Raw genomic sequence first — 24,280 nt, 5'->3', positions numbered from 1 at the left:
TTAATGAAAAATGGAAACCTAAACTTGAGGATATATACAAGTACACTTTCATGGTCTAGTCAATCCTGGGCTTATATTACGTGACTCACAGTGATTACCAGGGGAAAAGGTTAGCTTAATACATTTAAAAGGTGTTAAAACAGTATAGTTATTTGTGTATTTGTAGCTGTCAGAAGCCTAAATGTATTCAGTAAAGTGTCCCTTACATTAATGGCCCAACCCATCTACAGTTTTAAAAACATGGTACAGGAAAAGAATGTGCTATTGTATGTCGGACATGAAACTTTGTATGTTTTGAAGTGGGGGGGGGGGGGGGGGGGGGGGTTGAGTGATACAATTGTACATTTGTATAATTAAAAAAAAAAAACATTATTGGTATACACTCTGTAATATATCATTTTTTTAAGAATAAAGAAGTCATGAGATTCACTATTTAGAGAATTAAAGTTTTTTTACCACTCCTCAAGCAGGGGTTTACTAAGATCATGCATGTATGCTCGTATGTGATCGTAATCTCTAGAGTATCGTGGATGGTTTTCTCTTGAAGGAAAAAAAAAACCAAAATTACAGAAGATTTGGTGGAATAGAGTTACATATATTTCAGGCAGTAACTATAAAATTGCAACAAATATTTAGCATGGAAAGCTACCATGTCTATTGTATACACTGTTTATATTTATTGTACATGGGATTAATTCAAAGTGACCATTTATTTACCTCACCTACACAGCCTTGAGCTATAATGTATCATATAACTGTTATTACCTATAAACAGTTTGGACACTTCAGAAATTGGCTCTTTATGTTTATCTAAAAATGGATCTTACAGTATTGTGTACTTAACTAGCTTGTACCAAAGAAGTTAACAACTGTTAAAGATAAGTTAAATGTGAATAAATACTTTTCTTAAAAATAACTTTTGACCATTGATATGTTTGAAAAAAATGAATAAATGCACTTTGGATATTGATTTTACTTTTTGCATAAAATTGAGAAAAGCAAAATTTATAGTCACCAAATTTTGTGTATAAGTAATGTACGTATCTTAGAATTTGTTCTGTGTCTGATTTAAATTTGAGTCCCTTACAGAAATGGTTACTTTCATAGATGTTTTTAATGATTATAGCATTAATTTAAGTTTGAAATTCCTGATACTTTTGAAATGTTTGTTTACAGAAGATGCCCCGTTTTACATGATAGTATCAGTAGCGTCACTTGTTATCAGCTGTACAGTGTCACTATTTGAGCCGTTACACAGGGGAAATTGCCTACCCTTCAACAAGTGATAACAATTTTTGATAAATTTGGACCCCCAGGACAATTCTTTGTGCCAATATCTCAACCGTCTAGCCTAATTAGTCTTACACCAGACACTGACTAGTGCAAAGCTATTTGTATCCTTGTATCCATGTAAACGGAAATGAAATGTTTTCAAAAGTTATAATAACACCTTTATGGGTATGATAGCTAAGTATCAACCACTCTCAGGTACTTGCTACTCTCAATCTCGGTTACATTTAAACAGTCATTAAATTTCAGTTCATGCTATAAAAGATACTTTCAATTACCATTTAAAGGATGTTAAGTAAATACAGTGATAAATCTGAACTAGACATCAGTCATGGAGCACAAAAATGGTCAAAAGAGGTTATTTTTTCGCAGAATGTACAAACTAGCCAACACAATATAGCGGCTCCTTCTTACTCCCCATAATTATAACAGAAATCTTCATATATACATTTTACAAATTAAGCCAAAGTTAAAATGTTTTAAGTGCAAACAAACTTGTACTAAAACCAAGTTATATTTAAGTTCCCTTTAGCCTATAACTACAGGGCATTTGCTAATGTTGTATATGTATATATGTTGTAAACTTATCAAAAGGGAGATTTAAAGGCATGTCATCAGAGCTAAAGAACATAGTCAAAGGATGTCTGTCTCCATGCAGGGTCAAAGACTTTGTAAAAAATTAAAGAAGGGAGGTAGTATTTGGAAATAAAACATCCATGAAACATGGTCAGTAGATTGGTGTAGTGGAAGGAGGTGGTGGTATAAAATTGTAGGGCAGTCTGTGTGGGAATTTCACTATGGACATGTGATGAGGTCACTAACTTACAAAGGATGTATATATAAATTTCTATGTAATTGAATTAAAGCTGTACATAAAAGTTACAGCCCGTTTCACAAATTAAAGCATGTGTAACCAGGCTAAGACTCGGTGGGTATGTTAGCTATTCCCTAAAGTGTATCTTTACACCAATGGCAGTTGGAAGTACAAATCCAAAATAGCCGCTGAAATGCTTTTTAATAGAAAAAATGAGAAGGGCTGATGAGAATTAGAGACGATGTTTAGAGACAGGGCAAATTATCTAGGCACAACAATCAATGTCTTATTGAGTGCTTTGGTATGCTATCAAGTACAATTGTAAATATACTAGATTAAAGATAATTTGCTTGATATGTGACAATATTAAACTACAACTTTTGGTGGCCCTTTGGCCTTATTAATTATAGCTAAATTTAAGGTTTCGTTTCTAAAATAAACCAGTCATCTCCATGGCCATATTTAATTATTCATTTGGAATCCAGTTGACATAGCACCAATATATTTAAGTCCATCATTCATTTGTTTCTTTGAATAATTGCCTGATAATTCCAATTCTATAACACTCGATCAAAATCAATAAACTACCAACCCTCACTTTTTGTGTCTGATTAGTTCTGTTGAAATTCCCAAGAAATTTCTGGTATGATCAGATCAAGCATGATAACATTACTGGTAATTATAACCCATATAATAGCTGTCTACCCGTTATTTTTCAAAATATACGTACATGTATATTAGAAAATACCCGCACCTACAGAATGTATTTAGACCTCTTATGTACGTATCTCAATCATCTGCCTATAATTCTGTGTATCTGTAGCTCACTAAACTACATGCCCTTATTTTTTAAAGAATTGCCAATGATGTCCTGTCTGTTAGTATTATTTCTCCCATCGATCCTCAACCATGTGCACTCACCCTTTACTTTCTTAGGACACAGGTCAGTACATGGTTCGATTTGAATGACATGGATGTCCAGGTAGCAAATTCATTGATATCTCCTTGGGTACACTCCATCAATACCAGACTTTATTCTCATCACCATCATTTATCTTCGGTACTGAAGGCCCATGTAGTCGGCACTCTGATGTCTTCCACCAATGTAAGGCTTGGCTTGCTGTTGATTCCATATGGATTTAACCATCAGCTTTCTAACCGCCAACAGCTGTTGACATGTATATTGTCAGTGTTGAAGTGTATTCTGAAATTGTCAAAGACCAAGTAATAAAGTCTTTCAACGTGCATTTCTCGGGCATATACCATTATACTTTTACAGTGTGACCAGACACTTTCTAGATGAAGCCAGGTCATTGTAAGGTTGCCTTTCTCCAGTTCCCAGATGCCACCCTGATGATCAGTATGTTATTATGCTGGTAATGTTCAACATGTCCTGATATCCCGGAGATCCCTCAAGATCCTTTCAACTGCAATATCTCCAGTTATTCACTGTCATGAGTATGTATGTAGTTGTTCACATTCATGCATCCTGTGAACACAAGTTTCAACCTTCTTCTTTACATATAGTATTTGAAGCCGTCCCTTTAAGTTTGCTGTATTCCACCTCTCTGGTCTCCTACCAACTCTTCACAACTACCTAAAGTAGCTTTTCAATACATGCAATATTGGTCTGTTCTTGAATGCCTCGGCTCACAGTTGCTCACTTCCATCTAATTGCTACAAGTTTCTGCCAGATTCAGGAGTTTTTCATTTTCTTGTGGGTCTTTTCTTCTGCTCAGATCCATTATGTCTTTCTTGCATGTCCCTCTGCCTTTTCCCATGGCTGCAGTTCAATCTGAAGACTGATTAAGTATTCTCCACATTAAGCGTCAGGATCATGGCAGACAGAAGTATTTTCCACCTTCCACAGGATCATGACAGCTAGACTACTTTTCCTGATACATGGCTTGACTGTATGATTTTATTAACTATATCTTGACTCCTACTTGATGTAACAGCAATCTACAAATTGTCTCATCTGGGTTTTTTCTGTACATGTCTTCTCCATGTCCATGGCAGACCTTGTTCAAATTCACAGTGGAAACAAATGTAGCCAACTTTTCTGTTTTTGTTAAATGTTAATACAGCCCTGGCCTGCATTCCATCACAATTGTGTCTGTATTCTCATTAAGATTTTGCCAATTGTTTCCTTGTCTGAGTTTTCAAGCCATTCTGTCTTTTTGACCCTTAAGTACATTTCATTCAGAATCTGCGTTACTTGTCATTTGTCACCTTTCAATTAATCTCGTTGTTTTTGTCCCTGCTTTAATTGGAGGCTGCAGCTTTATATCCTACCTTGGTCTCCACAGACTCCATTCCAAGTTCTCAACAAATTGCCTTGTACATTGCACAAACGAGTTGACAACTGGAAGAAGGTCCATCCTCATGCAGTTGATCTTTAGGCCTGTCTCATTCTTGCAGGTCTATATATTCACAAAGTACATTTGTACGTTTTCTGTAGTATGTTTGGGCCTCAAAATATTATAGCCCTCCTATTATAAAAAAGAGGGTTTATTGACTACTGGTGGATTCTACTACAGTGAGGGTTTTAATTCAAATCAATATTGAACATACGGTGCATAATTGTGACTGTACTTTAACATATTTTGGAAAAATGAAATTGCAAATATTTTTTGGGGAAAAATAAATTATAAAAAATTAATCAGAAAGTTAACAGTGTTGGTCCAATTGATAAAACAACTACAATTTGTATATTTGGAATTGTTGTTCACACTAAAAGTTAATTAAGGAGAATCAAATTTTTAAAATTGACTTTTAAAGTTTGAGTGGGGAATTTTTATTTCTCTATCACCCGAAGAAAACTTATTATGATATGAATAGTTTTTTGATGCATTCTACTGAACATCAATTGAACATTGCCCTAGGGAAAACTGAAAGATAGATGTGTTTTGGGTAACAATTGTGAAATACATCTACAATTATGATTCAGTTGCAAATATCTGTGCACAAAATGAATTTAGATTTCAACATAAACCTGTCAGAAACAGATATAAAAGAGAATCTCACTGTAAAGATGATTAATGGAAATGATTTGCACTCAATCTGTTTCAAGTTCATTTGACAGGGTGAAAAACTGGATTTTTATACAATGTCTTTCTGAAGGAAATCCATTTATTTGAATTTTGATATTCAGACTAAATGCTCTGGTGGACATATTTTCAAAGGTCTTAGACTGTCATTGGTGTGTGGGGAATGTATATCTTATCATGTTGATAATTGAACAAATTATTCCTGAATGTGACTTATGTAAATAAAATCAAACAAAAAAGCACAAAATATGAATTATCATCTGACCTAGCTGCCATCATAAATTAGAAGGCAATAATTGATTAGATAGCATGTCAGTTATAATGCTAGGCCTGTACTGAACTACAAATGTCAAGATCATGTTGAGGGGCTAAATGTTATATAATGCTGAACTGAATTTCAGAATATTGCATAAAGATCTTTAAAACATTACTACATACATGTATACATGACTTGAAAAAAATTAGAAAATATTAGTTTTGTACACAAAAAGATTACAGTTAATTTAGAAATAACAATTTACATATTACTTTTTAGGTCACCTGAGACAAAGTCTCAGTTGACCTATTGTGATCGCTTTTTGTCCGGCGTCGTGCGTCGTAAACAATTCACATTTTCAATTTGACCTTCATTCAAGGTCACAGGGGTCAAAAAGGCTAAAATCTTTACACGACTTCTTCTCAATTACCAACAGGCCTAGAGATGTGATATTGGGTCTGTAGCATGCTAGGGATTAAGGGCTAACTAGTTTGTTCAAATGGATGACCTTGACATTCAGTCATAGGGGTCAAATATGCTAAAACCTTTGAACGACTTCTTCTTGATAACCAAAAGGCGCACAGACCCAATATTAGGTCTGTAGCATGCTTAGATGAAGGACTCTCAGGTTTGTTCAAATGAATTACCTTGACTTTCATTCAAGGTCACAGGGCTCAAATATGCTAAAATCTTTGAACAACTACTTCTTGATAACCAAAAGGCGCACAGACCCAATATTAGGTCTTTAGTATGCTTGGAAGTTGGATGAAGTGCTACCAAGTTTTTCATGTGGATGACCTTGACCACCATTCAATGTCAAAGGGGTCAAAATATGCTAAAATCTTTAAATGACTCTTCTTGATTCCCAAAAGGCCCAGAGTCCCAGTATAAAGTCTATAGCATATGCATATATGATGGGAGCATATGCAGATATGCTGGAATGAGGGGCTAACAAGTTTGTTCAAATAGATGACCTTGAACTTAGTTCAAGGTCACATAAGTTCAAGGTCACAGGGGCCAAATATGCTAAAATATATTAAAACTCTGGTGGCTGTTTAGGTCCATGGGCCTCTTGTTTAGTTTAATCATTTCGGGATGGGATATAGTTGTAAACTTTAATTTGAGTAATAATATTATAGAAGGTGTTAATTTCTTCACTCAGACTTTGATTATCTATCCACTAGAAGTATTTGTGAACTCATTAACATTCATTAAATGTTATACTTTTTTCAGATGGAACTACTACATAAGTGATGGTAATCCCTACGCTTTCCACGTAACAAATGTTTTTCTACATGCTGTCATGACGGGACTTCTTGTCTATACCTGCATGGATATATTCCTACTCCAAAATCGGGTGTGTCTAATGGCTGGAATACTATTTGCTGTTCACCCCATACATACAGAGGCAGTAAGTGTACATTTAAGTTACTGGTACCCATATCAATATCAATCCTGTGATTCTGTTTACCGAACACAGTACCCTAGGTATAGTGACACCAGTTTTGAAAAACACTTTTTTAGAATTAAATTTTTACAACACTATATTCGAATTCTGAAACATTAAGTTCTAAAGTTATAAATCTATAGAAAAGTTTATCTTTGCTGACTCCTCTTGGCCTAGCTGGATGCATGAATTAAAGCATACAGGGGGTTTTGATAGGTTCAAATGCTTATTTAAGAGGTTATATTTTTTCCCTATTTTTAAGGATCAAGAACGAAATTGAAAAAAAAGTAAAAACTGTGAAAACAGAAAATCAGTATAGAAAATTATGATGTTTCACAATTTTCATTAGAGAAATTATTATTTCTTTAATATTTTATTATTTCAAATATGTTCTTTAAGCATCAAACTTTATATAAACCTTAAACTAATAACAACTGAACACATAGTCTCAATCTAATAGTCTTCAGCAGATCTAGACTTGTGAAGAAAAAAAATCAAAACTGTTGGTGTAGAATATTTTAAATATTTTTTTTTAAGGATTTGTTGCTGGCTTATATAGTTGCCTTCTGATTCGAATCCCTGTACATGTACACAAGGAGATAGATGACCAGTTATGAACTACAAAATGTCAATCTACACTGGATCATATTGAGACAATTGTCATGATTGTTTTGGAAATTATTTGAAATGTTCCAAATTGATTTGACCTTTCAACATATTGTAATGGATATAAAAATGATTTCTAATTACACCTAATTTTAAACTGATAGAATTTCTGAACTCACATTTTACTGTTAGGCATTGTATGAAGGCTAAACAAATTCTGTTCAAATGTATACATTATCAGTAGAGTATCTTCACCATGTGTTTTTTTAGCTTGCTGCCTTTTTATTACCCTGGTGTTTTGAGACATACATTTTCAGGTTTGACATTGTTAATCTGAATTGTATAATTATTCAAATGATTTGGGTTTTAAATGTAATTCTTTAGTGTACTGTATATAAATCTATGGACATTAAATCATACTACAATTGAAACTATAATGGTTAATTTACATAATTAACAAACATGTATTAATGCTATGTACAATAAAACGAAATCTACATAACACTGTGGTCATGAAAAAACTTAGGTGTCAAAGATATACGACCTCTATTACACCTATGATATACGTCCTCTATTACACCTATGATATACGTCCTCTATTACACCTATGATATAGGACCTCTATTACACCTATGATATAGGACCTCTATTACACCTATGATATACGACCTCTATTACACCTATGATATACGACCTCTATTACACCTATGAATTAACATGAAGTAATCGTAGGACACTACTACATGTGCTAAGGAATACCTCAGAGACTACAAATGCCAGGTTGAAAATCTTAATGATGTCAATGTGAAATATGTAATTAATTTGAATGAGCCAAATTTATTATGTGTAGTATAGATTGTGACAGATTTATTGCCCTACTTGTCTGAAACAGCAGCCAACAGTAGATGTAGGTTATAATTAGTTGGGCCCTTTTGGTCCCAGCTCCTCGATTTTGGCAAGAAATAAAAATCTGTTTATTGACTAGCTTAACAGAGGATATGGATCAATATTGCTAGCTCAGATTAAATAAATGAGATAATTTTAAAATGTTATAAAAGAATATTTATTTGTTTTGATTTTGAGTTTTTTCCTCTCAATAGCCTTCACGGTTTACATGACCTAAGCGATATTGAACATATCTATAGCATTTTATTTATTTTGTGTTAGTGATTAGACTTAAACAGGACCTAGATATATTATGTCATTCCAGAGCACAAATAAATGTGCTAGCTGTTACTGTAACAATAGATCCACTGTTAAGTATATAGGTATAGATTTGACTGTGTTAACATTAACATTATGGCTATAGGGGTAAAGAAATCTGCATTGATTAACAGGAATGTCACAGTGTACAACTAATTGAGTTATCATGGTTAATAAAACTATTGATTAGCTAGCCTCATTTGAGGAATTACTTCTATAAAGGAAAATTGCTCCAATACAAAGTTCAACACTGGGACAATTAATGATCAATTGGTCAATGTGCATATATATACTTGGGAAAGATTAATTATGAACTGATAAGCATTTGGTTTCATTCCTCATTGATGACAAGTTCATTTAATTTTGAACTTATCCATTAAATAGGTTAATGTTCACTTCACTTCTTCTGGTATATGAAAATAAGATTTATATACCTGTCGACAACATCACGGTGCTTGATGAAAATTAAGATCGTTTTTAAAACCTTTATTATGATGCTCTTTTGAACAAACTTAAATAATACAATGTATAACTTACATGAAGTTTTGAATTCAATATGAAGTTATTGTTTAAAAGTATGCAGAATTTAAATGCAAACATTTCGAGTGAAAATGAGAAAAAACTAGTATAGCTCATGAATCACTAATGGCTCACTCAGGCAAGTAAGCTGCAATTTCCAACAAGCAAGAAGGGTCCATGTGTCATTTAACATATGCTGCAATGAAGAGATAGAAACTTTTTCAAATGAATGACCTTGACCTATTTTCAAGGTCACATACCCTTCAATTTTCATGCAGTTTTTCCTTACCACAAGTGATTGCATGAGATTTATTTTTCACAAGTACAAAGTCAAGGTCACTGTTTCTCTAAATAGAAAATCTGTTTTCATGCAATATAACTCCAATTCTCTTTGGCCGATCAAGCTCAAACTTCTTCTCTGTCTTGCTGAATTTCCAGTATATTTGAGTGATGCTGGTCTTGCTTACTTTTAACATCCTTTCTTGAAGTGAAAAATATATCTGATTCTTCATAATCACCCAACTTGCTGCACAGGCAACACATCCACTACTGTGGAATTCTTATTTCAAAGAATTTTCATGACTTTGTTGATAGGCCGATTTAACCAATCTTTGCATTATAAGATATTGGTTTTAAGTTCATTTTCATCAGGCCGATTTAACCAATCTTTGCATTATAAGATATTGGTTTTAAGTTCATTTTCATAATAATTCCATTTATTTCTGTCGCCATTTACATGAAAATTCAAAAGATTATTTACTTAATGAATTTTCTTTGATGATATTTTGGTAAGTGTATGAATGATGAAGATGCCACGGGTAATTTGTGTTGTTGTTGTTTATTTTAATTTGTTCTAACATTCAGGGTATTGTGCATCAATCATTATTTAACATAAAAAACATTTGATATATTTCTTTATAAGCACACCAAACATCAATAAAATACAATCATGAATGAAGTCAGGGCAATTGAGTGATTGAGAAAAGCTGAAAATACAAAAAAATTATCGTAAAATTAAATTAATTTGCAGTATTGTAAAATTAAATTAATTTGCAGAAAGACTTTTGACCAGAAAGCTTAGGTCCATTATATTTCACTTTTAAGTTTAAACAAGCCAGTTAGATTTATACCAGTCAGTTATACAATACAGGCCCCTCAGTCATTTTATATTTGAAAATATGATGACATCAGTCATTTCTTCATTCTAGGTGTCTGGCATTGTTGGAAGAGCTGACATCTTGGCTGGGATTTTCTTTTTGATATCATTTATTCTACATATCAAGTAAGTAGATTGTGATGTCCATTATAGTAATCATTACTTTATATATTTCAAGAAAAACAAGGTCATATATTCATCATGCTTGTTGGTAATATATATCTTTTTAATATTCGATCAACTTCCATGTTTCTATCAAGGAACATGTATTACTCAGGTATTCATGATATGACTAATGCTTCACTACATACATACATAATGTCAATGCATAATTCACAGCACATCGGATACGTCTTTGTAGGTCTTCTTTTTAAAGTAAATTGTGACCTAAAATATTTTTTTTATCAATAGATATAATGATTTATTACATGTTGTTTCATCAGTTTTTTCTTTTAAAATAACCTGCTGTATCCATGGTTTCCTGATCATGATATGATAGCAAATATATTTCAAAGTGACATCATCATTTCACACCTGACTGTAAAAGGCCAAATTCATCTGATGCTGACAGTGTTAGAAGCAATGTAATTATATCTTTACCTTGAAATGACAAGGAATTTATTTCAAAGGAAATATAAAGCACATTTTAATTCTTGTTTCCTGTCATTTGACTTTTAACGGTAAGTTTTTTAAACTTCAAAGATCATTTCAGATGCATCAAAAAACATAAAAACGCAACAAATAGTAAAAAAACATACACACATGATTATAACTGCTTGATAGTATTCTCTCACGACAGGTTATATACATGTATATATAAATTAGTGTTTCTCTCAGCAAGGACCACTTCAGTATGTCCTCTTACATCTGTGCTAATAGAAAGTCTTTAAAGACAGCTAGTCTCTCATAACAGGTATTCACTAAAGACAGTGTCTCATATTAGGTGGTCTCTATAGACAATGTCTCACACAACAGGTAGTCACTAAAGACAGTGTCTCACATTAGGTGGTCTCTAAAGACTGTGTCTCACATTAGGTATTCACTAAAGACAGTATCTCACATTAGATGGTCTCTAAAGACAATATCTCACATTAGGTGGTCTCTGAAGACATTGTCTCACATTAGGTGGTCTCTAAAGACTGTGTCTCATATTAGGGTGTCTCTGAAGACAGTGTCTCACATTAGGTATACAACTAAAGACAGTATCTCACATTAGGTGGTCTCTTAATTAAGACAGTATCTCACATTAGGTGGTCTCTTAATTAAGACAGTGTCTCATATTAGGTGCTCTCTAAAGACAGTGTCTCACATTAGGTGTTCACTAAAGACAGTGTCTCACATGAGGTATTCACTAAAGACAGTATCTCACATTAGGTGGTCATTAATGACAGTGTCTCACATTAGGTGGTCTCTAAAGACAGTGTCTCACATAAGGTGGTCATTAAAGACAGTGTCTCACATTAGACGGTCTCTAAAGACAGTATCTCACATTAGGTGGTCTCTAAAGACAGTATCTCACATTAGGTGGTCATTAAAGACAGTATCTCATATTAGGTGATCTCTAAAGACAGTATCTCACATTAGGTGGTCTCTAAAGACAGTATCTCATATTAGGTGGTCTTTTAAGACAATATCTAAAGATTACAATAGATCAGGTCTATCTACACAGTATCTCACTACAGGAAGTCTAAAGTCACAAAAGACCTCTAAACACACTGTGTCACAATAAGTGGCCTCCTAAGAAGTCTATCTACATTCACTAAGACAATTCCTAAATTGCTGGTGAAATTTACTCTTTTCTGACAGTTAATTAAGTTTTTAATTTAAACCATGATTGTGATGAGTGATAATAAATGTGATAGTATATTATCTTTTTATCACAGTTTGTATTCAAAGTTGACAGTCTCCAATGCATGCATGTGTGTCTATTGAAACAGCTTCATCCTTTCACTGAAACATTCAGCTACAGTATCTCACAATGTAATCACACAGTTACACCATTCAGTATGAATGAGGGTGTCATCCTCAGATATTGTCAGATACACTTTAGGCTTTCTAATTCTGAATTTGTCATGCTAATAACATAGAAAGCAATATAACAGCATGTTTTGTGGAGAGATATCAAAGCCGGAAATTAATATGCTTCCCACTGCACAATGGTGTGATCAGAAATCCGAGTGGCATTTTAATTTGTTTGGGTCATTATATGCTCCAGATGGAGTTGGATTTCAGGGATAATTACCATACCAACAGAAAACATGCGTAAAAACTCTCAATTAATTTTGTTTGCTGTGACAAGAAGATTGGATCCATGTATGACAAATGTATTATTGGGTTACAGGTTGTAGAATATTTAGTATTTCATTGATAATATTGCATCAGATCAGGAAGGATGTCCAGAATTTGGTAAAATAAAGTGCCACATTATCCAAAAATATGAATTTTCATGATTTTAGGAGCTCTTTATAGATTCTGGTGAGGACTGGCTGTTTCTAATTAATGTCTCTTGGTGCCGATTATAAAGTAATACATTGAGAGATTTTCAGATAGTTGGCTTATTGTTACATAACTAAATTTCAGTTATAATAGATATGGTGACACTCGTCACAATACTAAAACATCCTCCCAATTTAAAGAGCCTGACACCCCAATCCAGTTACATGTTCTTCCAATCAGCTCTGCAACATTCTTTTTGTTGCTATTAATTTACATAAATGTCCTGAACTATGACTTAACAAAAAAGCTGTGTCAGGGTTTGGTCATGCCTTTTTATATTCTGATCAGGAACATGCAGTGCCCTACAGATGAACTTCATCTTTGAAATTCTTTATCACTCACTCATTAGGTTGGCAAATAATGTTTGAATAAATCCCCCTCATCCTTTGATGATGGATGTGTTATACCCTTGTAATGAAGTGGGGAGGGGATTTTGCATTCTGCTATACATTTGTGTGTTCACCTTTGGTCAGTGACTTTTCATTTTCAATTGAAACTTTATACATTAATTGGTCAAGTAGAAAGAGTATGCATCAAATGAGTTTGTGCTTCAAGGGGCCAAGGTATAGGACAAGGACACTCTTTTTTTTATAGAAAATGGTCAAGTATTTAGCTTAACTTCTCACATTGCAGGATAATTCAATGGGGTTGTTAGCGCTTGTGATGTGTTGTAATACTTTAGTGCATCTTCCATTCTCCAGGGGTTGCAATCACATAGAGTATCAAGGATGACTTCAGTGAGGGGGTGGTGCAATTATAGTCTGATATATGATGGTAAGCAAGGGTGTTAAGAAAGATAATTTTAGTTAATCCTGTGGTCTGGGTGTTCTGATCATCAGGGCCGTGCTTTATTAGTTTCAATGATATGTACAATTACTATTGGTCAATAAACATACCAGGGAGATTCTTTTATGAATTAAAGGTGTCTTATAGTTTGTGACAGTCAGATATGAATTTCGCTATAGTGAAAAGGATTATAAGTTTTTCAATGTGATTCTTTTCAGAACATTAGAATGTTTTAACAGATTTTCAAATATTATTTTTCTGTTTTCAGGAGTCTAGACATACGATGGCAGAAGAGCAGTGTCCTCTTCCCAGAGGTACAGAGTGCAGGCCTCTTGTGTGGTAGCCTTGTGTCTACAGGAGTAGCTATGCTGTGTAAAGAACAAGGGATCACAGTCCTGGGGATGTCTGCTCTGTATGATATCCTGGTATGCTCTAGGCCAGGGCTGGTCAGGTCAGTAAATTGTGATGTTTGTCACAGGGACAGTATACCTGTTCACTTCCTTGTAAACTAAAGGAGATTGTCACAGAGTTAAAAAACATTAAGGCTGTGGTTGGATACATTGTCACAGAGTTAAAAAACATTAAGGCTGTGGTTGGATACATTGTCACAGAGTTAAAAAAACATTAAGGCTGTGGTTGGATACATTGTCACAGAGTTAAAAAAACATTAAGGCTGTGGTTGGATACATTGTCACAGAGTTAAAAATCATTAAGGCTGTGGTTGGATACATTGTCACAGAGTTAAAAAACATTAAGGCTGTGGTTGGATACATTGTCACAGAGTTAAAAAACATTAAGGCTGTGGTTGGATACATTGTCACAGAGTTAAAAAACATTCGGGGGGGGGGGTCCTGGGGGGGGTAAAGATTTTGTATAGGAGAATATTCAGATTATATTTTTTATCGACTCATCACTGTCATCAATATTACCGAAGGACTGAAATGAAGATCAAGTGGTTTTTAAAACAAAACCATATAGATTTAATAATAACTATATATATGCTATCCCAATCCAAACAGCATGGAGAAACTGGTTTACCTTATCAGTACTTTAATGCTGATATGTTTTATAAAAAATAACATGAGTGATTGGTGCAACATATTGATATGTTCATAATGTTGGAGGAATGTGAAATATACACCCTAGCACACAGGTTAGACAGGCTATCTCATGAATATATGAGGTAAAGGAAGGAAGCTTGTAGTCAGATGATAAAACACTGGGTGGGGACAAGTGACTTGTACCATAGAGTATTGACATACATGTTCATTGAATTTTCTTATTTTTTGTCAGACAGGAAATTAAAATGTATCTTATCTTGTTTTTATTATCAATATGAATGTTTAAGTATGTACATATGTAATGTTTTAGTTTGTTTATAGCTCATTCAGTCTGGCTTGGATCCTGACTGCCATGACCAGTCAGTCAACAATTTGTAATACTGCCACGTTGTGTATTTACTTTTAGTTCTAAGGGTATGAGCAAATTAGCCACCAGGCAGGCCCATTTTTGATTTTGTCATCAAGTTTGTTAGTGCTAGGTACAAAATGTATTACCATCTGAGTATTGTCACTAGGTTACTTTACAGGTATAAACACAATGGACTGTAAAATAACATTGTGACATATTTCATGACCTTTATATGATGATTGTGCATGTGAAGATCTCACAGTTTAAAATTCAGATGTAGCTATTTTTTTTTGAAAAATTGTACTGAGCATTTGAAATAAGAAGAATTAGGTTCAATGATTGATGTTATGATGAAAACTAAAAGCAAAGTATTATTCTGTGGGATTTGAGTGACTCCCATTAGATTTGTAGAAAAAATATGACGAAAAAAATGTAACAGGAAAGCATTAGTAGTGAACATGCCCCCACCAGGGATCAAACCTAACAAGTTGCGACCCTTCGCTTGTTTGCCCACCACTCAACAAAAGGAAAATACCTCCTTGTGTGAAGCTATAATCATAATGAGCTTTTATGTTGACCTTCATGAGGATTACATCAGAAAGTTACATTTATTAGCTGATGATGGTGGACCCTTCTTCCGTGGTCTGTCATCACTCTGTATGTCCGTCTGTTCACCGAAGATCGTTTCTCGTCTGTCACAACACAATCTTTGGTATTGCTTTATTTATCAGAAACTTCTAACTTCTTGATGAATCTTTTCTCAAATATCATATGTAGGTTCCCTTTGCTCCCAAGTTGTGTGTGAATTAAGAAATGTATACAGTCACACTATATCAAAGAACTGTTGTGATTCACCTTTATGTGGATTAAATTACATCAGGAAGTTTTATTTCTGGTATGCCAACCTTCTTATTGTTTATAAGGTGTACAGGTATACAATATAGCACCTGTTTTCAGTAATCCTGTTAACCTAATGGTTTACTAAATGAGATACTAAATCTCTGATATTTTCATTATTCTTTAAATTTCTTCACTAACATAAAAAGGATCTACCTTTATTCCTTATGTAAATATTGACTTGAGGCTGTGATTATTATCCTAATATTGTCTCGATTAACAAGACAGATCGTTGTGAGACTGTGTAAATAAAGGTATAGTCAAAACAAAATGGAATACTGCATTGAAAGTTACAAGGAATATATGTCGGGTATTTACGTTTGTTTTCAGGAAAGGCCACCTGTTCATTGTCCATGTGTATCCAGTAGATAATCTTGCCCTGAGATATATTGGACCATTGTATTTCACCTGTTACAACTTCCTTATCACTCTTTTTGAACAATTGAACGTGTGCCATATATATATGTAACCATGGTAAATACTAGTCGTACATTGTAATATCACTTATTGGCTATAGAGAATTTCTTTTCAGCTCAATATAAGGTTGAGTAATGACTAGGAAGCCAGGGGTCCTGTTGTTAGAATGATCAACTATAATGGTTAACCCCCCCCCCCCCCCCCCTTCCTCCCAACTTTGAATCATAAAACTTATAAATACTCACAGATGAATGAATATTCTAACTTTCCATGGTAATTGGATGCTAATGATATATATATAACATTCTCATGTGATTCATGTGACATATCAACATTTAGTATGACTGTTAAAAGTTTTCGTTCAAATTATACTTTGAAAAAAAAATTCCAACTGTCTCCTTAACGATACAACATATAATAATGGCAAAAAAATGAACTTGAGGTTAATTAACTTTATTTCAAAAATGCTATATATGGCAAAGAAATATATAAATCTTTATTATTGGAATATAATGACTATCAGAACGCCTACAAACACTACTTTAGAAAAAATAGTTGTGTACACTTATACATTGAAGCTTATTACAGTGTATCATGTTAATTTACCAATTTATCCCTAATGTACAGGTGTGAAAAAGAAATGATTATATATACTTTCAGTTTATATTTACTTTATGAATATGCAGAAATATATGTACAGGGTATATATAATTTACATTATGTTGATTTTTGTAATGCTGTGATTTATCTTTTACTTAATTGGAAGTTTAAGGTCTAAAGGTTAAAATTTATGAACCAAAACAGCTTTAACTCATACCAGTATGTCACATTTTTTTCTGTGAAATAAAGTTTTCCATGTTGTAATTTTTAAAATTTTTACAATGTTTATTATAATCTTGATAGAAAACTCTCACATGTTTACATCACTTGAAACTAGATCTGTGTTTTTTCAGCTCTAATGAAATAATGTTTTGAATTTTCTTTGTACAGTTTAATACATATATTACACACTCCATAAATATATATACAAAGTCATATGTTTACACTAAGATTGAGTAATAACAAAAACCAGCTTTTGTGAAACACTAATTTCCATATTACTAATAGTATGCACATATATATATAGATATAGTATGCAACCTTCGCAAGGACAGATTTCTTTTTCTTATATGCTATATAGTATGCATATATAATTATATCTACAGTTAATCATTATTTTTATCCTAATATGGAAAACTTATGTATTTCAATTATTGGAAATGTTTAGGGAGGGGTATACCATCAGATAGTGGGCTGTTGTCTGTCCTATATCTGTTGTCTGTCCTATATCTGTTAGTTGTCTGTCCTATATCTGTTGTCTCTCCTATATCTGTTGTCTGTCTTATATATGTTGTCTGTCCTATATCTGTTGTCTCTCCTATATATGTTGTCTGTTTTATATATGTTGTCTGTCCTATATCTGTTGTCCGTCCTATATCTGTTAGTTGTCTGTCTTATATATGTGTTAGTTAATTGTCTGTGCTGTATCTGTTGTCTGTCCTATATCTGTTGTCTGTCCTATATCTGTTGTCTGCTCTATATCTGTTGTCTGTCCTATATCTGTTGTCTGTCCTATATCTGTTGTCTGTCCTTTATCTGTTTTCTGTCCTGTATCTGTTGTCTGTACTATATCTGTTGTCTGTCCTATATCTGTTGTCTGTCCTATATCTGTTATCTGTCCTATATCTGTTGTCTGTCCTTTATCTGTTTTCTGTCCTATATCTGTTGTCTGTACTATATCTGTTGTCTGTCCTATATCTGTTGTCTGTCCTATATCTATTGTCTGTCCTATATCTGTTGTCTGTCCTATATCTGTTGTCTGTCCTATATCTGTTAGTTGTCTGTCCTATATCTGTTGTCTCTCCTATATCTGTTGTCTGTCTTATATATGTTGTCTGTCCTATATCTGTTGTCCGTCCTATATCTGTTAGTTGTCTTTCTTATATATGTTAGTTGTCTGAACTGTATCTGTTGTCTGTCCTATATCTATTGTCTGCCCTATATCAGTTGTCTGTCCTATATCTATTGTCTGTCCTATATCTGTTGTCTGTCCTATATCTGTTGTCTGTCCTATATCTTTTAGTTGTCTGTCCTATATATGTTGTCTCTCCTATATCTGTTGTCTGTCCTATATATGTTGTCTGTCCTATATCTGTTGTCTGTCCTATATCTGTTGCCTCTCCTATATATGTTGTCTGTCTTATATATGTTGTCTGTCCTATATCTGTTGTCCGTCCTATATCTGTTAGTTGTCTGTCTTATATATGTTAGTTGTCTGTCCTGTATCTGTTGTCTGTCCTATATCTGTTGTCTGTACTATATCTGTTGTCTGCTCTATATCTGTTGTCTGTCATATATCTGTTGTCTGTCCTATATCTGTTGTCTGTCCTTTATCTGTTTTCTGTCCTGTATCTGTTGTCTGTACTATATCTGTTGTCTGTCCTATATCTGTTGTCTGCCCTATATCTGTTGTCTGTCCTATATCTGTTGTCTGTCCTTTATCTGTTTTCTGTCCTGTATCTGTTGTCTGTCTTATATCTGTTGTCTGTCCTATATCTGTTGTCTGTCCTATATCTGTTGTCTGTCCTATATCTGTTGCCTGTCCTATATCTGTTGTCTGTCCTATATCTGTTGTCTGTCCTATATCTGTTGTCTGTCCTTTATCTGTTGTCCGCCTATATCTGTTGTCTGTCCGTTCATCTCGCTGTCATATGTACAGAAAAAATCTGGTTATCATCATATTCTGGAGCCTGTTGTACAATAGAAGAAATGATTGGGGGAACTTATTATGACTTTCTGACAATAAAAATATATTTCCTATACTTGAGGTGTAGATTCCTCTTGCTTCCTAGTAGCGCCCAGTCAATTTTGAGAGCGTTTGGAACAACCAGATGTCCAAGAGGGAGCCATCTTGGAATTTTAGAGTTGAAGTTTACAATTTTGTGGATGAATAAGGTTAATACATGGACCTTTTTTTCAAACTTAATAAGCTTTGGAAATTGGAAATATCAAATTTTTATCTACTCATTCACATATATGAAAACCAATATTAATGACTCTTAAACATGATGAGACATTGAACACACCACATTTATTATCTAGCTCACATGCAATTAGCATGAAGTAAATTAAGTGCCAGTGAGCGTATGGTATTGTGTAGGAGTGGGTGTTAATGTCCATATGTCAACATTTTAACTTTAGCTAGAAAACTATCAGCAAATGAGAACTAATATCTGGCCAGGAAGAACCTAGAACAGAGAGGTATAAAGGTTATTCATATGCCTGAGTAAATGGCCTTGACCCATTTTCAAGGTCATATGGTTCCTTTGCAAACCTTTGCTCCCATTCAAAAAAGACCTCGGTACTCATCTTTGGCCAGTAAGTACCTGCTATAGAGTGCTATGAAATTTCTTAATACCAATTACTTTGACCTATTTTCAAGATCACAGGGGTCAAATATCTTAAACATTTCCAAAATCTTCTTTCCATGTTCTAGAAGGCCTAGATTGCTGATATTTTAGGTACCTTTAAGTAGGACAGAGTGGATTAAAGTTTGTTGTATAAATTATTACCTTGACCTATTTTCAAGGGCACAGGGGCCAAATTTAAACAGTTAAAACTTCTTATTTTCAAGTTCTTAAAGGCCCAGGGTACTTGTCTTTGGCCAGTAGGTTCCTGCTATGGAGTTCTTTGAAATTTATTCCTAATTGGGAATGGCCATGTGAACAATTCATGCCCTCTAGGCCTCTTGTCCTGTAATAAATCCCATACAGGGGAACAACACTTAGAATTTGATTCTTAATAGGAGGTGAGGTTATTGCAAGTAGAGGAAATAGCAAATGCTAACATTTCAATGGACCATAACAGACATGGGACTGCATGGGCTTATTACCAGGCATGGGTATATAATGCTGGATGAATATGTTATAGGAGTGCAATATAACCTTGATATTTCAACTAATGTAGTGGAACAGTAAACAGTGGTGAAGATTGGTCGTAAAACTTCTCTTTTGATGAAAATGTCGTGTTTAGTTTGCTAATTTATCACATTGACAATAACACTTTTTTATGTTTATTACAGGATTTTAGAAGGAAGAAAGTTATGTGATGGATGTGTATCACTTACAAAAAGGATGGGTCTTTTATGTTCTGTGGTAAGTTACGATTCAACTACAGAAATGCAGAATTAGGTAATTCATCAAATAGGTGCATTATGGTTCTTAATTAAAAACTTTTTGACATGCTGTCTCATCTAGATCTATGTGTTAATAGGTATTGGCTGTCTCTGTGTGTTATAACACAGATTTGTTGTGACTGTTTGAGTTACAATATTGTTGTTATTTGATATGCAAATTGTACTGTGTTTTGTACTGTAAAAAGTCAAAGGAATGATACATGTATACAAACTAGTGATAGGCTACATGCAACTCTTATTGCTGGACAGTACTGTAGCAGCATGTGTCTTTGAAGTTAGATTCCACGTGGATAGACTTGCTTTACCAACCATGGTAGCTCTCGATCACTGTAATTGTTTCTGTTTCATTGATTCTTTAAAGTACCAAGACGTGACTTTATTGAGATTATTTGTGTAAATAGAACATGATAGTCATCTAAATATGTCTAATAAGAGTGCTTTAAAACTGGTGTTAATAGAAATACCAGGTCGTTCCGTTCAACAAGATTACAAAATTCTCCTATACATACTAATGACTATATCAGGTACTAGCTAGGGTACAATCGTCATATTCATATTCCAGGTAAATATGGATGTAACTTTGGAAATTTTAATCCACACAATATTGTTAACTCCTTTTTCATAAGAATTGTAGAAACATGTCATTCTTAGGTAGTTACAAGACATTTTTAGATTGTGGCATAGTAACTGTATTTAACCTTGAATGTTTATATACCTGACTTCATACCCATACCTTTTTTTCTGGAGGATTCATGCATGTACACATTGTATACTTAAACCCCATAAAACTTGGCTTACCTCACTGTCATTAGGCAATCAAAGCAATGTCTTGTATGTTTTTAAATCTGATGTCACATCTATAGACATTTGTTAATTCTGATGTCACCCCTATAGACATTTGTTAATTCTGATGTCACACCTATAGACATTTGTTAATTCTGATGTCACACCTATAGACATTTGTTAATTCTGATGTCACACCTATAGACATTTGTTAATTCTGATGTCACACCTATAGACATTTGTAAATTCTGATGTCACACCTATAGACATTTGTTAATTCTGATGTCACACCTATAGACATCTGTTAATTCTGATGTCACACCTATAGACATTTGTTAATTCTGATGTCACACCTATAGCCATTTGTTAATTCTGATGTCACACCTATAGCCATTTGTTAATTCTGATGTCACACCTATAGACATTTATTAATTCTGATGTCACACCTATAGACATTTGTTAATTCTGATGTCACACCTAGAGACATTTATTAATTCTGATGTCACACCTATAGACATTTGTTAATTCTGATGTCACACCTATAGACATTTATTAATTCTGATGTCACACCTATAGACATTTGTTAATTCTGATGTCACACCTATAGCCATTTGTTAATTCTGATGTCACACCTATAGACATTTGTTTATTCTGATGTCACCCCTATAGACATTTGTTAATTCTGATGTCACATCTATAGACATCTGTTAAGCATTTGTACCTGTGGTTTCATCACTTAAGCCCTCCACCTCTGGGTCGTGAGTTCGAAACCCACGTGGAGCAGTTGCCTGGTACTCACTGTAGGCCGGTGGTTTTTCTCCGGGTACTCAGTTTTCCTCCACCTCCAAAACCTGGCACATCCTTAAATGACCCTAACTGATAGGACGTTAAACAATATAAAGCTAAAACCAAACTTGTGGTTTCACAAGTTAACAGTTGCATCTTTATGTCATCTGCGCCATCCACTGTGCATGAACTTTTCACATTTCAAACTTCTTCTCAAGTTCCACCAAAGGATTCATGAGCTGAAACTTGCTTGGAATGATTCTGAGATGGTCCTAACCAAGTGTTGTTAGTTTTAGGGTGAATCCAAAATCCATGATGGCCACCAGGGCAGCCATCTTGAAAAACACATTTTTAAACTTCTTCTCCAGTTCCACTGGTGCCATTGAGCTGGAAATAGGTGAGAATTATGGTAAGGAAAGAGAGCCAACAAAGTGTTGTTATTTTTCAGCCTTCTAAAAACTTTGACATGGCAGCCACAGCGGCCATTTTGTAACATATGATTGTGCAATCATGATTTTCCTGAAAAACATCTATTTTACACTTCTTCTTAAGTTCCACCAGTGGATTATTAAGCTCCATCTAACCAGAAATGATCCTGAGATGGTGCTGACCAAGCATTGTAATTTTTCTGGTTGGTCCGTAATCTCAGATGGCCACCATGGCCAACAGTGCCACTATACTTGCATGAGAGTCAGATGACCGTTAAGGCCCATCATAGGACGGCTTGTCTAAGGTTGAATAGTTTGTTACTGATACATTCACTTGTAATAACAAAACCTTGTGACAATAGTCTGTGATTTCTTTAATAGTAGAGAAAAAAGTGTTAAATATTACCTGTGCAAAAAGGAACAGACAGGAATGTGTTTTCCCTTGTTCTTTCACACCTGTTTGAAATTATCCTGATAATGGTTTGAAACATTACACTGTACTCTATGTACTCTATGTAACACTAGTAAAATACTATCTTCAGTATACCACTTGGCTTTAGAGACCTTCTCTTTAGCCGATCGGTCGAGCATAGGACTAGTAAGTCAGAGGTCTCGGGTTCGATTTCTAGAAGAGGCAGTGATTTAAATTTAATCATGTGCTCTATTACATTGGCACACATGTAAGGACTGGAAAAGCATCACTGTAATTAGACAAGGTCTTCCCTGGAAGGGGAGTATATAGCCCTGGTAAAATACCAGTGGTATTAATATACCACTCAGCTAGGGAGATCTTCTCTTTAACTTGATTGGTTGAAGGTAGAAACTACAAAGTCCTAGGGAGATCTTCTCTTTAACTTGATTGGTTGAAGGTAAGACTACTAAGTCCTAGGGAAATCTTCTCTTTTACTTGATTGGTTGAAGGTAAGACTAAGTCCTAGGGAGATCTTCTCTTTAACTTGATTGGTTGAAGGTAAAAACTACTAAGTCCTAGGGAAATCTTCTCTTTAACTTGATTGGTTGAAGGTAAGACTAAGTCCTAGGTAGATCTTCTCTTTAACTTGATTGGTTGAAGGTAAAAACTACTAAGTCCTAGGGAGATCTTCTCTTTAACTTGATTGGTTGAAGGTAAGACTAAGTCCTAGGTAGATCTTCTCTTTAACTTGATTGGTTGAAGGTAAAAACTACTAAGTCCTAGGGAGATCTTCTCTTTAACTTGATTGGTTGAAGGTAAGACTACTAAGTCCTAGGGAGATCTTCTCTTTAGCTTGATTTGTTGAAGGTAAGATAAATAAAGTTAGTCAGAGATCCAAGGTTTCATCCCTAGCAGAGGTAGTGATTTAAATCTAATTTATCATTAGCTGTTACATGTACCGGTATGTAGCTGTTTGTTGATAAAACATGAAAATCAATAGCTGTGTTCAAACTTTTAAAGTACCAGATTGAAAGATTACTGTATGTCCCAGGTAAAAGTTAGTATATTTTTCTCATGACTAAACTAAAAAGAAACCAAGACTACCTATCCCTCCTGGACATGTTTACACCTGAGGTAGAGAATTTACATAACAAACACTCCTTTAACCATTAGGCTGTGTAAGGGTTGTAATTTTTTACGGTTATACACGTTATGTACAACAATTCAATTCTATTTTTATCAAACACTTGTCATCTCTCTAATGCCTGTAAAAGGTGCACACAACAGCCA

General features: G+C 34.1%; 1 protein-coding gene across 1 annotated transcript in view; it reads left to right on the top strand.

Moving 5' to 3' along the window:
• Nucleotides 1–24,280, top strand: part of LOC117327611 (protein O-mannosyl-transferase TMTC1-like) — an 84,745-nt gene that overhangs the window by 3,592 nt on the left and 56,873 nt on the right. The window contains exons 2-5 of the mRNA XM_033884667.1: nucleotides 6,644–6,821; nucleotides 10,394–10,467; nucleotides 13,892–14,074; nucleotides 20,468–20,540. Of these exons, the coding sequence (XP_033740558.1) occupies nucleotides 6,644–6,821; nucleotides 10,394–10,467; nucleotides 13,892–14,074; nucleotides 20,468–20,540 (508 nt within the window). The remainder of the gene's footprint in view (nucleotides 1–6,643; nucleotides 6,822–10,393; nucleotides 10,468–13,891; nucleotides 14,075–20,467; nucleotides 20,541–24,280) is intronic.

This window comes from Pecten maximus, chromosome 5 (assembly GCF_902652985.1).
Source record: "Pecten maximus chromosome 5, xPecMax1.1, whole genome shotgun sequence".
NCBI lineage: Eukaryota > Metazoa > Mollusca > Bivalvia > Pectinida > Pectinidae > Pecten > Pecten maximus.
This window is presented reverse-complemented; position numbering and strand designations above follow the sequence as displayed.